Here is a 14,927-nt window from a genome sequence, read left to right on the forward strand (position 1 = left end):
CGGTATCGGAGGAATTTACCTGTCTCTTTCCCGAGTGCACAGTCAATGCTAAAACATCGGGAAAGAGGAAAAAGCGTAATTAAACTTTCAGGCTAGCAATAAATTCTGTTCAATTAAATTCCAAGATTTGGTTAATTAATTTGGTTTCGTAATTTATGCATTATTCTTATTCCTACTTCCAGCGAACAGTCCACCACCATTTATTTATTCACATTTATTTCATTTTATTAAATTGAAATCATGCCCACATCTCAGAGTGTGTTTAAACAGTAAGTGAGGAACAGAGAAAACCATCATGCACCAATTAACTCCTCCCCAGTGTCAGGGTCAGGGTTAGGGTCAGACGTCGTCGTGCTCAACCCGTTCTCTGGAGGACACCCACCTGCTGACGATTATTTCCTGTTGAGAGAAAATAAACATCTTTTCCTCAGTCTTTACTGCAAAATGACAGAACAGATGTGATGTGAATTGTATTACCTGAACCTTTAGCCGACTCAGACATTCAGGTGAGCGGAGCTCATCATCCGACAGGTCGTCTGGGTAAATGATGTAACACAGCATCAGCTCCTGTTAGCAAACACAGCAAAACAGGCACGCTGAGGGTGTCTCAGATGAGGGATTGGGACTTCACTGTGTTACCTTGGAAACATTGGCTGTGATCCTACTCAGAGCTGCAAGAGAACGCCACGAAAACAGACGCATCCCAGGGCCACTGTACGAGTTATGGACCCGCTCGACCACCACCGAGTAACTGCGGGAGGAGAACAGGCTGAGCGTGTAAAGTGAGAACGCCAGAACATTCTGGCTGGTCCTTACAACTGTACAAATGCGTTGCAGGGTTCAGACTTGGTTCTAAGGTTCAATTTAGACTTGGGCTTCGGTCAAAGTTAGGTTCCGGGTTATGTTTAGTTGTCATGGTTCTGGTTAGGATGTGGAGTTGGGGTGGATTCTGTCTATGAAAGTCCATAGAGAGAAGAACAACTGTGTGTGTGTGACTTACCTGGCGTGGTAAAATGGAGGTCCTTTCCTGTACAACACTGAAAAGAGACAGCGTGTCAATCACACTAACGCGATTCCACCTCCTGATGTTTAATGGGAGATTCTTTCAGCGCCGCACATCTGTAATAAAGTTTGGGACGTTTGTGTCCACATTTCAGGTCAAGGTTAAACCCTCTCCCTCTGAGAAGGCTCAGTTATTCTGTATGTGCAGGTTAGGTAACGTTAAAGTATTTATTTCCAGTCCATCTGCCGGACATAAAGAGATGTAAAGTGACTGCTGATGGGGGGGCAAGCAGGAGGCACAAGATATCAAAAATACCGTTTATCAACAGCATATTTAAGGTTACCATATTTACACTAAATCAAGGTATATGAGACGGACACACGGGCTGCTCGGCTATTCAGTACAGATGGAATCATGATGCGTGCGCTCTTACAGAAGTCTACACCATACTTGGCACCGCTCCCTCCCTTCGGGATCCACCCTTTGCTTCGAAAGTGCTGGTAGGCGGCAAACAAGCTGATGAAGTCCGTCCGCAGGGAGCAGAAGTTCCTCCACAGCTGGAGGATGGACAAGGGCTCCTGGCCAATTACACAGACGGTCTGCTCATCAGTTCAGCCCACCTCCCCACCCGCACCATCAGCACATGAGGATGAAAGACAAGCCAGATCGGGAGGTTTGCCCTCTGGGACTGGTTGCTGTAGGACAGTTACCTGGTCCAGGTAAACACAGAGGCAGCCCAGACTGTAGACCAGGAAGAAGGCCTGTAAGCAGACCCACAGGTGTTAGTCTGTTGAAGGGCCCACTTTGGGTCATGATGTGCAGGGGGGGATCTACCTCCTCCAAACTGAGTTGCAGGTACTCTGTGAGGGACAGTGGTGACCGCCGCAGTTCCCCACAGATCTAGAAGCACATGTTGTGATATAGGGAGGAGAACATATGGTTCTGCACAGAATGGAGCAGAACGGTCCTCAAAATATTCTCACCTCAATGTCAGAGGAAACAAGGACAAAGCCAGGACCTGGAACTGAAACATAAAGACCTGGATCAGGTTCAGGGTCACCTTCGGAGTCCTGGTCTGAGGTGGGGTGAGGACATGGATCCCGACTGCAAAAGAATTGTTGGGTTTTTTTTCCCGTTTGCAGCAGAAGAATTTGTCAAGCGTCTGGAAGAACGTGTTGTTGCATGAGTGGGTTTGTTGTCTTGGTGCCGTGTCAGGTGTCCAAATCAAAGATCAACATCAGAAGGCTTTTGGACCTACCTGGAACACCCTGTCCTCTCAAGCTCCATCTCTGATCCACCTGCTCGATCCTCCCCTCCAGTCTCTGGCCTAATATTCTCCATCTTGACTGGTTCAGACAGTCGAAGCAAGGCCCGCCTGACAGCCTGTTGGTCCAGTCCTTGAGCAGACAGGATGGCCTCCACCCAGTCCAGCAGGTCCTTGTACCTGGACAGAGGCGAGAGGAGTGGAGTGACGTTGAGCCCTGCTGAACGTGCAGGTTTGCTCACTTCATTTATTCATTTATTAGTCATTTATTCATGAAGGTTATGGACAGAATATCAGTTAAAAGTGCATAAAAACATAGAATGTAAATGCTACAATATGTTGTGCATTTCATAGATCTGATCTTCTACACCTGTGATGGGCACAATCAGCCAATCACTGATCTAACCCTAACCCTAACCCTGATCTCCTCAGTTCACCTGTTCTTACGTGCAATCCTTGCACCACCGTGGGGAAGCTGTCCGATGATGCTATGGAGACGATGGGAGACCTGCCCCAGGCTATCTTACAAAACCATCAGCAAAAGCCTCGGTGAGAGATTAACACTACTAGCACCACTATGAGTCAAGAAGACACCCAAAATGACCATCACGTCCCCGGGATCTGGCGCTCCATGCACAAGTTGCCTTGTGGAGGGAAGATGATTGGGAGAAAAGTTAGGGAGCAACCTACAACTCCACAGAGATCCAGCAAGGTCTCCATGCTCAGGACAGCTCGTACAGGCCCGCCTGAGCTTTGCCATCAAAGATCTTCATGACTGACAAACATCTGGTCAGAGCAACAAAAGAGAAGCCCGAACAGAAGCATATGAAGGTGGAGGAACTGGTCGGGCTCCAGACCGAGACCCGACAGAATACCTTTGGAGGCAGCTGAAGCTTCCTGCTTGTCAGAACCAACCCAGAGACCTGAAGGGTTTCTGGGAAGAGGAGTGGGTGGAACTCTTCCTGAGCTGGGAGCAAACATGTGACCAACAAGAAACATCTCATCTACATTCATAAATATAATATAATATATATATAATATAACAGCACAAAACCTTCTGATCTTTCATCTCTTTGGGAATAACCACAAATCCTCATTGTAGCTTCAGAAAAGCTCAAAAGTCAACCCAACAGATCCCAAAATATCTGCGAGCATCTCTGGACCATCTCTCTCTAACCCTAACCCTAACCCGCCTTTGAGCTGGGATCCACATCGGTGCTGCTTCTCCAACATTCTCATAGTTGCACTTGTGACCTGAGCAGCCGACCCCTCCTGCAGGAACAAAAGCAAAGCTCCCTGCCACCAGTGCCCCATCAGGCCTCCAGCACTGAGCTGCAGACCAGGGGTGATGTGGAGGCCCTGCCTGATGAGCTCAGGGCTCCACAGTCTGGACAGTCCTTTAAAAGAAGACTTTTTAAAGGAATCTCTTGACTCGTAAATGTTTGACCACCAGTGAGTCAGTGCTAATGTTCCTGAGTGGAAGGAGCAGCTGGACGTGATGCTACTCACCTGGAGGGTGTGATGACTGGCAGGAACAAACCTTCATGCTCTGTAACACACACAGGCATCAGGCCAATGCAGTAACGGGGTTAAAGGGGGCAAAAGGGTCACCCACCACGCCGTCAACTCACCCTCCCACCGCTCAGAGATGCTGTGTTCTGTCGGGCTCTGGACAGGACGCCTTTACCCAATAACCCTGCAAGCAGAGTCTCTGATGAAGCTCAGTGGTCCAAGCTTTTCATAACTGACTTATCCCGCTCTAATGTGCTTGTTTGATCTGCTTGGGAGACAGAGGTGAGGAGAAATGGAGAGGAGGAGAGGAAACAAGGAGGGAGAGGAGGAGGAGAGCAGGCCGAGGAGGGCAAGAGGGGACAGGACAGGGGCAGCCAGGAGAGGGGCAAGAAAAGGAGGTAAGAAAGAGAGGGCAGAGAAGAGACGAGGAAAAGGGCAGAAGGCGGCGAGGAGAACGATAAAATACTTTTTGGACTCTGTATTTTTAAAGACGCATTTTCGAATAATTCTGATATCATTTGACATCGATTTGACGATGAAAGAAGTAGTAATTTCATTTTGACAAATCTCACCTTCGCATAATGTGTTAATGATGTAACAGAAGTGAAGAACAGCATGTTTAAACTGAGCTGGAGGAACAGAAGAATGGACCTGATTGTGGATCCGACCTGATTGTGGATCTTCTTGATGTGCTCCGGGTGACAGACGAGAACATGTTGGTTGATGAGCTCCGCTCTCAGCTCGCCGCTCTCCCCCGGGCGGCCGCTCTCCCCCGGGCGGCCGCTCTCCCCCAGGCCACGGCTCTCCCCCGGGCCGCCGCTGTCCCCCGGGCGGCAGCGCACCGGCAGCGCACCTCCGTATTCCTCCTGGATTCGATTTCGTCTCTTCGGCGGGCGAAAATCAGCCTGCATGGCATCTGGACCGGGTCAAACTATCATCTACTCACAAAATTAACTTTGTGTCGTTTGAACCACGTTCAGCGTCTTTTGTAACAAACCAAAACTGACCGGAGAGGTTTCGCAGTTGGACGCGGAGGTGTCCCAGATTCTCTGTCCGACTGGAACCACCGACCGTTTTGTTAGTTCCGCCTTCAGATTAACTCTGGGAGTGTCGATGACGTATGTCAAGATGACATTGTTGCATAGCAACAGTAACATGTGCAGCATACAAGCCGCATTATTTATAGTTTGTCGGGTCCAGATTTATTTTTAGTATAAAATGCTGGCAAAGCCAGTCAGATTTTATGCTTTGGTTTCATTAAACATTAAAGATTGAAACAGTATTTTACTCTATTTCCCATTGTCAATTGTCGCCCGGGTGAAGAACCCAATGGAGAACAGTTCCAGAATCCGAGGACATCAGAGCTGAAGTCAAAAAGAAATAAAAATGTAATATTGTCAGGTTTCAAAGAGCGAGGCTTGTTCACTGTCTGGGCTCATTTCTCCAGCAGAAGACTGAAAACTGAGCTTCAATGGACTTTAAAATAAATAAATAAATAAATAAATGTGTTGTTTCATCAGTAGCTCTTTAAGTGAAGATTTTGAAACAAATTGGGAAATTGAAAGTTACTATTTTATGATTAAATAATTGGATGCCTTTTTATTTAAATACATCACTGTCTTTCATTGTAAAACAGGCTATTATTGTCTAGAGGAGTCCCAACAATCCAAACACTTCCCTGGCCTGGATTATTATTGTCTGTCCAGATCTTCTTCATCTTGACCATTTCGGATGCTTTTCCCCATCAAAGTCAACCATGAGACACTAATGGCCACTAACGACATCCTGCCTGTCCACGATGTAATGCTGATGGGACTGGATGTGCTGGTACAGCGTCATGAACTGGGAGACCCTCTTCATCCTGGGGACGATGAAGCTGAGGGTGAAGGCGTCCCTGCTCAGGGGGCCGCGGCCCTCCGCTGCCAGGACGCCGTTAATGAAGCCCAGACAGAAGCTGAAGCAGTTATGGTCGTCCTCCTGGAACCTGAGAGGCACACACACACATGTCACATCCTGAAGATAATGGATGCATACAATAAAGTGTGTGTTATCACTGACTTATGCCAGACTGGATCCCACATGGACCCTTCAGAGAAGCGGTCCAGGTACTGGTCCCACTGAGCCAGCAGGTGGAACATGTCCGGCCCAACCAGGGGGATGCTGACACAGCATTCCCACCCACGCTCATCTCTGCGCACTCCGTCTTGGGTGTAATTATAAACAATCCCTGCACACACACGCACGCACACACACACACGCACACACGGACGCACGCACACGCACACACACACACGGACGCACGCGCGCGCACACACACGCACGCACGCGCGCGCACACACACACGCGCACGCACAGACGCGCGCGCGCACACGCACGCACGGACGCACGCACACACGGACACACGCACGCGCGCACACACACACGCACGCACACACACACACGCACACACGCACACAACACAATTCATCTTTCATTAAACTGTGTCTGCAGTTCACAGACATCCAGTCGGACCCCAACAAGCCGCAGTGGCAGGAGAAACCTCCCTTTAACAGTCAGAAACCTTCACCAGGACCAGGCTCAATGCTCAAAATGTCATCGCCAGTGATTAATGCTGTAATTGTTGCACACATGACCAGAAAAATCCTTCCTCTTCAGCTTACCTGCAGTGTTGGAGATTCCCGTGTGCAGATCTGATGTCCCACCGAACTCTCTGAGGAGGAACCAGCAGGAAATGAGCTGGGTGAACTGGTCTCAGCTGGTTGAATTGGTCACACAAGTTCAACCGGGAAATAGAAACTTTAGTGCAAACAGACACGAGTGGGTTACCAAGGTAACTGGACGTGGTTAATCTATCATCCTCTCCTCTAACCAGTTTTTCATTGTGGGGTTAAACACCTGTAATTCGGGGGGGGGGGGGCATCTTGGTTCTTGGCGAGACTGACAGAGGCGGAGACAATACCTGTTGATGTTGTCGTGTGCCGGCGCCACCAGCAGGCAGCAGGAGCTCTTGTGTCCGTTGCTGAAGGGGGACGGGAGGCTGACTGGGGCTTCCTGCAGTCTGCCCCCCCTCAGCACCTCTCCACAGCCGGGACACTGCACCGGCACCACCAAACAGAAGATCTCCTTGTGACAGTGCGTCAGACGGATCACAGAACCATTCATGTCCATGGATGTCCTCAAACTCTCCTCTAATTCCTCCCTTTTTCTACGTCTTTTCTTCTCTCTGTCTTTGTCTTCCCTCCCGTGTGTCACACCTGGTTGCTAGGCTGCAGCCTGTCAGGTGATTTCAGTGCATGGCTCTGACCAATCAGACTACAGGTGTTATCGGACTAACCCTGACGAGGAGATCTTTGGACCGTGGTGGCAGTCTATCTACCACATGGACAACATGGAGACATATTTAGTCTCTGAATAGATCCGTTCGAGTTCCTTCCATCTTTAAAGATGTCCAGATTTTTAAAGCAGAACACTTTATCTGAACTTGTACAATCTTTGTTGTTGAACTGTTTCTTAAAGTGAGCGTTTAACTTCATGAAACCTTAGAACCGACCATGACTCTTTGATGTCTCCACATCGTAGCAACCCTACCTGAGGGTATTTTACTGCTAGCTGTAGCATCTAATGCTACTGCTAGCAGTAGCATCTAATGCTACTGGCTATTTTCCACTCGTGCCAACACAATAATGTTTTCTTTAGGGTGGTTTTAATCCATATTGATTTGATCCGTCATCTCTCTGTACCTCGAGTGATGACGTCAGCTGCAAGCGGGTCAGAAATGAGGAACCTTCATGCTGGAGCTGCGGTTGCCAGTCGGGACGCTTTCAGAGAGGCACCAATGTGCTAAAGTAGAAGCGGTTGTTGCAACTGACACGCCGCGAGCTCGATGACCACCAAACAAGTGACGTGCAGGTGAGTGCGTCATTCGGTATATCAGGTGCTCGTGGACTGTCTCACCTGTCTGTCTCTCACGCGCTCTCCGTACCTCCGACATCGGGACCGGCGCTCTGGTCTCGCCTCACTACTTTAGCTGCTAATCATTAGCTTGTTTTTAGCCGTATAGGCTTCTGGTAGACGAGCTCCGGATTCCAGATCAAGTCACAAATCACCTGGAAGCCGCAGGTGCACCGACCGCGCGGGTCCGTTCTGCCCCAAGTCTGAACGTGTGAAAGTAACCTGCGAGGGTTTCCGGCGGTTCCCTCCCAGAACAGACGGTGTCTCAGAACAGACGGTTTCCCAGAACAGGGTTCTTCCTGTTCACAACAGGTGAAACTCTAGATGTCACCTGGCTGAAGAAACTGAGCTGCTTGAGTGGTTTTCTGATGTTAGGGTGGGTTAGGGTGGGTTATGATGGGTTATGATGGGTTATGGTGGGTTATGATGGGTTAGGGTGGATTATGGTGGGTTATGATGGATTATGATGGGTTAGGGTGGGTTATGGTGGGTTAGGGTTATGGTGGGTTATGATGGGTTAGGGTGGGTTATGGTGGGTTAGGGTTATGGTGGGTTATGATGGGTTAGGGTGGGTTAGGGTTATGGTGGGTTATGATGGGTTACGGTGGGTTATGGTGGGTTAGGGTGGGTTACGGTGGGTTAGGGTGGGTTATGGTTAGGGTTAGGGTGGGTTAGGATGGGTTATGATGGATTATGGTGGGTTATGATGGATTATGGTGGGTTAGGGTGGGTTATGGTGGGTTATGATGGGTTAGGGTTAGGGTGGGTTATGATGGGTTACGGTGGGTTATGATGGGTTAGGGTGGGTTATGATGGTTAGGGTGGGTTAGGGTGGGTTATGATGGGTTAGGGTGGGTTATGGTGGGTTAGGGTGGGTTATGATGGGTTAGGGTGGGTTAGGGTGGATTATGGTGGGTTATGATGGGTTACGGTGGGTTATGATGGATTACGATGGGTTATGGTGGGTTATGATGGATTACGATGGGTTACGGTGGGTTATGATGGATTACGATGGGTTAGGGTGGGTTATGATGGGTTATGATGGGTTAGGGTGGGTTAGGGTGGGTTATGGTGGATTATGATGGGTTAGGGTGGGTTAGGGTTAGGGTGGGTTATGGTTAGGGTTAGGGTGGGTTACGGTGGATTATGATGGGTTAGGGTGGATTATGGTGGGTTAGGGTGGATTATGGTGGGTTATGATGGATTATGATGGGTTAGGGTGGGTTATGGTGGGTTACGGTGGGTTAGGGTTACGGTGGCATCGGCTGCAAATGCCCCCCCCACTGAGATCCCAATATTCCGACAGCAGTTTTTTTGTGTGCTGGACACAAAGATGCATCAATGCCTAAAGTGACGGGAGATTGTTGGCATCTCCAAACATTTGGACCTGTCCAAATGTTCAAGAAACAGGTGGAGGAAAATAAACCTGAGAATGGTCCTCATGGTCTTTCATTGCATTTAAATGTTTGTCTTTCCGTCTGACGCCTGTCTGGGCTGGGAGTGAGGGTGGAACCTTTGTGTTGCAGGTATTTCCTGCATGGTGTGTGCAGGGAGGGCAACCATTGCCAGTTCTCCCACGACCCCTCCAGCAGCAAACCCTCCACCATCTGTAAGTTCTACCAGAGGGGAACATGTGCATATGGGGAACGCTGCAGGTAAAGACAGGAGCAACAGCCACCTCCTCCACACACCTGAGCAGCATGTTCTGCTTCAGTGGCCTCATCGTAGCGTTGTGCTTCCAGCACTTTCTTTGAGGATTCAGGTGTTTCTGTGTGTGTAGGTATGACCATGTGAAATTATCATCCAGAGGAGGAGGAGCCTTTGATATGGCAGGTGTGGGAGGAGCCAGGGATGGCGCCTCCACCAGAGGTGCGGCAAAGGAAGACGTTTGTCCATCAAGAAAGAGGTGATTGCGTAACTCTGCTCACACAGGCGTCAACTCTTCACACCAATGTTTCTCTAGCGAGCGTCCTGCTCCTTCCCTCCGTTCTTCTCTCCCCAGAGAACATGTTCAGAGCTCCAGCAGAAAGCTTTGGGGCAGACGTCATGGCTCCAGCCCCTCACACATACGTGGATGCCATCAGGACGGGTCTAAGTTCTTCATCACAAGATCACAGTCAGATTGAGAGAACGCCTTCATCAGATTGATGTTGAACGTGGGATGTATTTGTGAATGTTTCCATGTGCCCTCTCTAGCCCCTCCCACCATGGCAGGGGGTGAACCAGGACCTTCCACGGCTGTGTCCCTACGCTGCTGTTGGTCCACTGTTACTACGAAGAAAACTGCATCTACCTGCACGGCGACAAGTGTGAGGTGTGTGGTCTGCAGGTGCTCGACCCCCACAATCCTGAGCAGAGGAGCATGCATGAGAAGGTGAGGGTTCTGCCATGTTCTCGAGCATGGACCACCCTTGATGGTTCATCAACAGCTGCTCCAGTCTGGCTGAGCAGCACCTGCTGCCGTCTGCTGTTTTAAGATGTCATCTGTCTCTTCACATGTCTGACTGTAGATGTGTCTTCTGGCCTTCGAGGCGGACATGGAGAAGGCTTTTGCAGTCCAGCTTAGCCAAGAAAAGGTGGGTGTGGGCAGGGCCCAGGTCTCCTGGTGCCACCATCAGCAGTACTAACTGGTGTGGGTTTGTCCAGGTGTGTTCTATCTGCATGGAGGTGGTGGTTCAGAAGATGAACCCATCAGATCGTAGGTTCGGTATCTTGTCCTCATGCTGTCACGTTTTTTGCCTGGCCTGCATCCGAAAGTGGCGCTGCACAAGAAACTTCAGCAACAAAATCATCAAGTCAGTCCAGATGCAGGACAGTCTCATGTTTAGGGGGCTTTGGGTCTCCAGAATCACCGTTGTGAGTCTGGATCTGGATCATCTCTCTCTGTTCCAGGTCCTGTCCAGAGTGCCGGGTGGCCTCAGAGTTTGTCATCCCTTCAGTCTACTGGGTGGAGAACCAAGAAGACAAAGATCACCTCATCGAACTGTTCAAGTCTGGAGTCGGGGTAAGCGTCCGTCCTTGAGTGTGTTGGTGGAGCCGTGGACGGAGCAAATGACGCTTCTGTGTGTGTGTGGCTTCACAGGAAGAAACCCTGTAAGTACTTTGATCAAGGCCGTGGCTCGTGTCCCTTTGGAGGGAAATGCTTGTATCTTCATGCCCTCCCAGATGGAAGTCGAGCTGAGCCTGAGCAGCCCCGGAAACAGCTGGGCTCCGAGGGAAATATCCGGGTCAGAGCTGCTTCGTTCTTTCCTTCAGCACCTGGCTCCTCCTGGCCTCTCTGCTCTTAACAGTGGGTATGGGGTCTAAAGTTTCCATCCCTTCTCTCATCTCTTCAGTTCATGAACAGCGTGCGTCTGTGGGATTTCATCGAAGAGCGCGAGCAGCATTCGGCCCCCCCGCTGCAGGCCTTTGCTGATGACATCAGCGAGCTGAGGGAGCTCTTTGTGCAAATGTCAGGCCCGAGCCCGGATGAAGGGGAGTCCCAGTCCAGATCGGCCCCCTAGAAGCTGCAGAACCCTCCTTTTGGAGCCAACATTCGTCAGCGAACAAACGATCAGTAACTCTAACCGACATCATGTGGTCTTTGTGTGTTTGATCTCTAGATCTTCAGATGTTCATGTAAATACAGTAATTAGTCAGTGATTAGTCAGTGATTAGTCAGTGATCGTGCTTGTCTAAAGGTTTTTTGGAAGCTCCTTGTGTCACCATTGTTGAATCATGTGCACCAGCTCACCGTCTCCTGTCCTGGGCCGTGATGTGGCTCATGACAAACGTGTCAGGAACTGAACTCCACAGAAGACATTTAATAAAGACGCTTCTCACCTCTCTGAAGACTCCACTTCCTGCTTTTACATCTGTGAAATGGTCCTCAGCACTCAGACATCCAGCACTTAATACAATAAAGGTGGAAGTTTAAAGGTAACGGACGACCAGTCCTAAATTTGGCATCTTGTCACATTTTTACGCCTACAGGCCGATACATGCCCATACATGCCTATACGCCTATACTGTATGCCTACATGCCTATACGCCTATACTGTATGCCTACATGCCTATACGCCTATACGCCTATACTGTATGCCTACGTGCCTATACGCCTATACATGCCTATACGCCTATACTGTATGCCTACGTGCCTATACGCCTATACTGTATGCCTATACGCCTATACATGCCTATACGCCTATACTGTATGCCTACGTGCCTATACGCCTATACGCCTATACTGTATGCCTACATGCCTATACGCCTATACATGCCTATACGCCTATACTGTATGCCTACATGCCTATACGCCTACATGCCTATACTGTATGCCTACATGCCTATACGCCTATACTGCATGCCTACATGCCCATACATGCCTATACGCCTATACTGTATGCCTACATGCCTATACGCCTATACTGTATGCCTATACGCCTATACTGCATGCCTACATGCCTATACGCCTATACTGCATGCCTACATGCCCATACATGCCTATACGCCTATACTGCATGCCTACATGCCCATACATGCCTATACGCCTATACTGTATGCCTACAGGCCTATACATGCCTATACGCCTATACGCCTATACTGTATGCCTACATGCCCATACATGCCTATACGCCTATACGCCTATACTGTATGCCTACATGCCTATACGCCTACATGCCTATACGCCTACATGCCTATACGCCTATACGCCTATACTGTATGCCTACAGGCCTATACATGCCTATACGCCTATACTGTATGCCTACATGCCTATACGCCTACATGCCTATACGCCTACAGGCCTATACATGCCTATACGCCTATACGCCTATACTGTATGCCTACAGGCCTATACATGCCTATACGCCTATACTGTATGCCTACAGGCCTATACATGCCTATACGCCTATACTGTATGCCTACAGGCCTATACATGCCTATACGCCTATACGCCTATACTGTATGCCTACATGCCCATACATGCCTATACGCCTATACTGTATGCCTACAGGCCTATACATGCCTATACGCCTATACTGTATGCCTACATGCCCATACATGCCTATGCGCCTATACATGCCTACATGCCCATACATGCCTACCTGCCCATACATGCCTATGCGCCTATACATGCCTATACATGCCTACCTCCCTGGGCAGGTACAGCACCCTCTGCTGGACCCAATACAGGCCGTTCCACAAGAAATCCAGAACTCTTGTCTGAATTTGGCCCAACGACCCTGAGGGGCTCCAGTCCAGTAAGCTGGTGTCAGCGTCCACATGCAACCTGTGAGGGGGTGGAACCTTGCTCAATGGCACCTTATCAGTGGGGTCAACAGGCTATCAGAGCCATGCTAACAGGCTATCAGAGCTAAGCTAACAGGCTATCAGAGCCCATGAATGAGAAAAGGTGGAGTAGCCCCTTCTTGCCCTCGCAGGGATTTAGAATAATCCACTCAGAGCATCTTAACTCCTCACAGCTGACAGCAATCACACAACAAGTGGCTCTGCCTCCTGCCCCTGCTGCCCCACCTCCTCCTGCCCCTGCTGCCCCTCCTCCTGCCCCTGCTGCCCCACCTCCTCCTGCCCCTGCTGCCCCTCCTCCTGCCCCTGCTGCCCCACCTCCTCCTGCCCCTGCTGCACCAGGTCAGCCTTTTATTAGGACCAAAGAAGGGACAGGGAGCAGGTTGCTCGAAACAGGAAACATATTGATGAGAAGAGAAAGAAAGTTGTGGAGGACTGAAGTAGCAGCAGAGGACTGAGAGTGGGAAGAATGGGAGGTGTTTATGGAAAAAAGGTTAGTCCAGTGATAGTCCTAACCCTAACCCTAACCCTAACCTAACCCTAACCTAACCCTAACCCTAACCCTAACCCCTAACTCTAACTCTAACTCTAACTCTAACTCTAACCCTAACCTAACCCTATCCCTAACCCTAACTCTAACCCCTAACTCTAACTCTAACTCTAACCCTAACCCTCACTCTAACCCTAACCCTAACCTAACCCTAACCCTAACCCTATCTCTAACCCCTAACTCTAACCCTAACCCTAACCCTCACTCTAACCCTAACCCTAACCCTATCTCTAACCCCTAACTCTAACCCTAACCCTAACCCTATCTCTAACCCCTAACTCTAACCCTAACCCTAACCCTCACTCTAACCCTAACCCTAACCCTATCTCTAACCCCTAACCCTAACCCTAACCTAACCCTAACCCTAACCCTATCTCTAACCCCTAACTCTAACCCTAACCCTAACCTAACCCTAACCCTAACCCTATCTCTAACCCCTAACTCTAACCCTAACCCTAACCTAACCCTAACCCTAACCCTAACCCTATCTCTAACCCCTAACTCTAACCCTAACCCTAACCCTAACCCTCACTCTAACCCTAACCCTAACCTAACCCTAACCCTAACCCTAACCCTAACTCTAACCCCTAACTCTAACCCTAACCCTAACCGTGATAACATTAGCTAGCCTTCAGGGAGCTGATGGAGCAGTGAGCAAAGGGAGCCATAACCATGGTATTATGGGCTTTATTGACTTCCTGATTCCTGTTTTCTCCTTGACTGTGGGGGCTGTAAGGTCTCCATGACGACTCCTCCTATCATGAGAGGAGGAAAATCGTTTTAATTCTGGTGATTCCAGCTCAACCATCAACTCACAGGAGATGATGAAGACGAGTCAAGAGTCTCTTCGAGTCAGACGCTAAGCAGAGCAACAGATTAGGCTACGAAAATCCTGCTGCTAAAAATACAGAGCCAGCTCTGGTGTGTGTGTGTGTGTGTGTGTGTGTGTGTGTGTGTGTGTGTGAGTTAGGGTTAGTAAGGGTTAGGGTTAGTTATGATAGTAACTGGAACTACAAAATTAACAACAATAAGCTTTTTCAAAGAGGAAGGTTTTAAGTCTGATCTTAAAGTAGCGATGGAGTCAGCCTCCCGTACCTGGACAGGGAGCTGGTTCCACAGCAGGGGGGCCTGGACAGGGAGCTGGTTCCATAGCAGGGGGGCCTGGACAGGGAGCTGGTTCCATAGCAGGGGGGTCTGGACAGGGAGCTGGTTCCATAGCAGGGGGGCTTGGACAGGGAGCTGGTTCCATAGCAGGGGGGCCTGGACAGGGAGCTGATTCCACAGCAGGGGGGCCTGGACAGGGAGCTGGTTCCACAGCAGGGGGGCCGGGACAGGGAGCTGGTTCCATAGCAGGGGGGCCT

At 49.7% G+C, this 14,927-nt stretch overlaps 2 protein-coding genes and 1 pseudogene across 4 annotated transcripts; 1 reads left to right on the top strand and 2 right to left on the bottom strand.

Moving 5' to 3' along the window:
* Positions 1–199: 199 nt before the first annotated feature.
* LOC115246996 (tRNA-splicing endonuclease subunit Sen2-like) lies at positions 200–4,834 on the bottom strand. 3 transcript variants are annotated; one of them, XM_029827285.1, is made up of 13 exons: positions 4,594–4,834; positions 4,431–4,557; positions 3,899–3,963; positions 3,777–3,816; positions 2,262–2,447; positions 1,987–2,027; positions 1,838–1,903; positions 1,714–1,764; positions 1,437–1,581; positions 1,001–1,037; positions 640–751; positions 478–567; positions 200–399 (listed from the first exon to the last, which is right to left on the bottom strand). In XM_029827285.1, exons 2-13 carry the CDS (start codon positions 4,492–4,494, stop codon positions 340–342), a joined length of 957 nt encoding a protein of 318 aa, XP_029683145.1. In that variant the 5' UTR covers positions 4,495–4,557; positions 4,594–4,834; the 3' UTR covers positions 200–339. The 3 variants fall into 3 exon arrangements, with proteins under 3 accessions (XP_029683145.1, XP_029683146.1, XP_029683144.1); XM_029827286.1 differs by having other exon boundaries at positions 478–536; positions 4,431–4,834; XM_029827284.1 differs by having other exon boundaries at positions 4,431–4,834.
* A 516-nt stretch (positions 4,835–5,350) lies between these two features.
* On the bottom strand, positions 5,351–7,136 carry LOC115246968 (MKRN2 opposite strand protein-like). The gene is made up of 4 exons (XM_029827086.1): positions 6,739–7,136; positions 6,440–6,489; positions 5,838–6,006; positions 5,351–5,763 (listed from the first exon to the last, which is right to left on the bottom strand). Exons 1-4 carry the CDS (start codon positions 6,945–6,947, stop codon positions 5,544–5,546), a joined length of 648 nt encoding a protein of 215 aa, XP_029682946.1. The 5' UTR covers positions 6,948–7,136; the 3' UTR covers positions 5,351–5,543.
* A 27-nt stretch (positions 7,137–7,163) lies between these two features.
* On the top strand, positions 7,164–11,557 carry LOC115246517 (probable E3 ubiquitin-protein ligase makorin-2; annotated as a pseudogene).
* The last annotated feature ends 3,370 nt before the right edge of the window (positions 11,558–14,927 follow it).

Source organism: Takifugu rubripes, chromosome 19, assembly GCF_901000725.2.
Source record: "Takifugu rubripes chromosome 19, fTakRub1.2, whole genome shotgun sequence".
Lineage (NCBI taxonomy): Eukaryota > Metazoa > Chordata > Actinopteri > Tetraodontiformes > Tetraodontidae > Takifugu > Takifugu rubripes.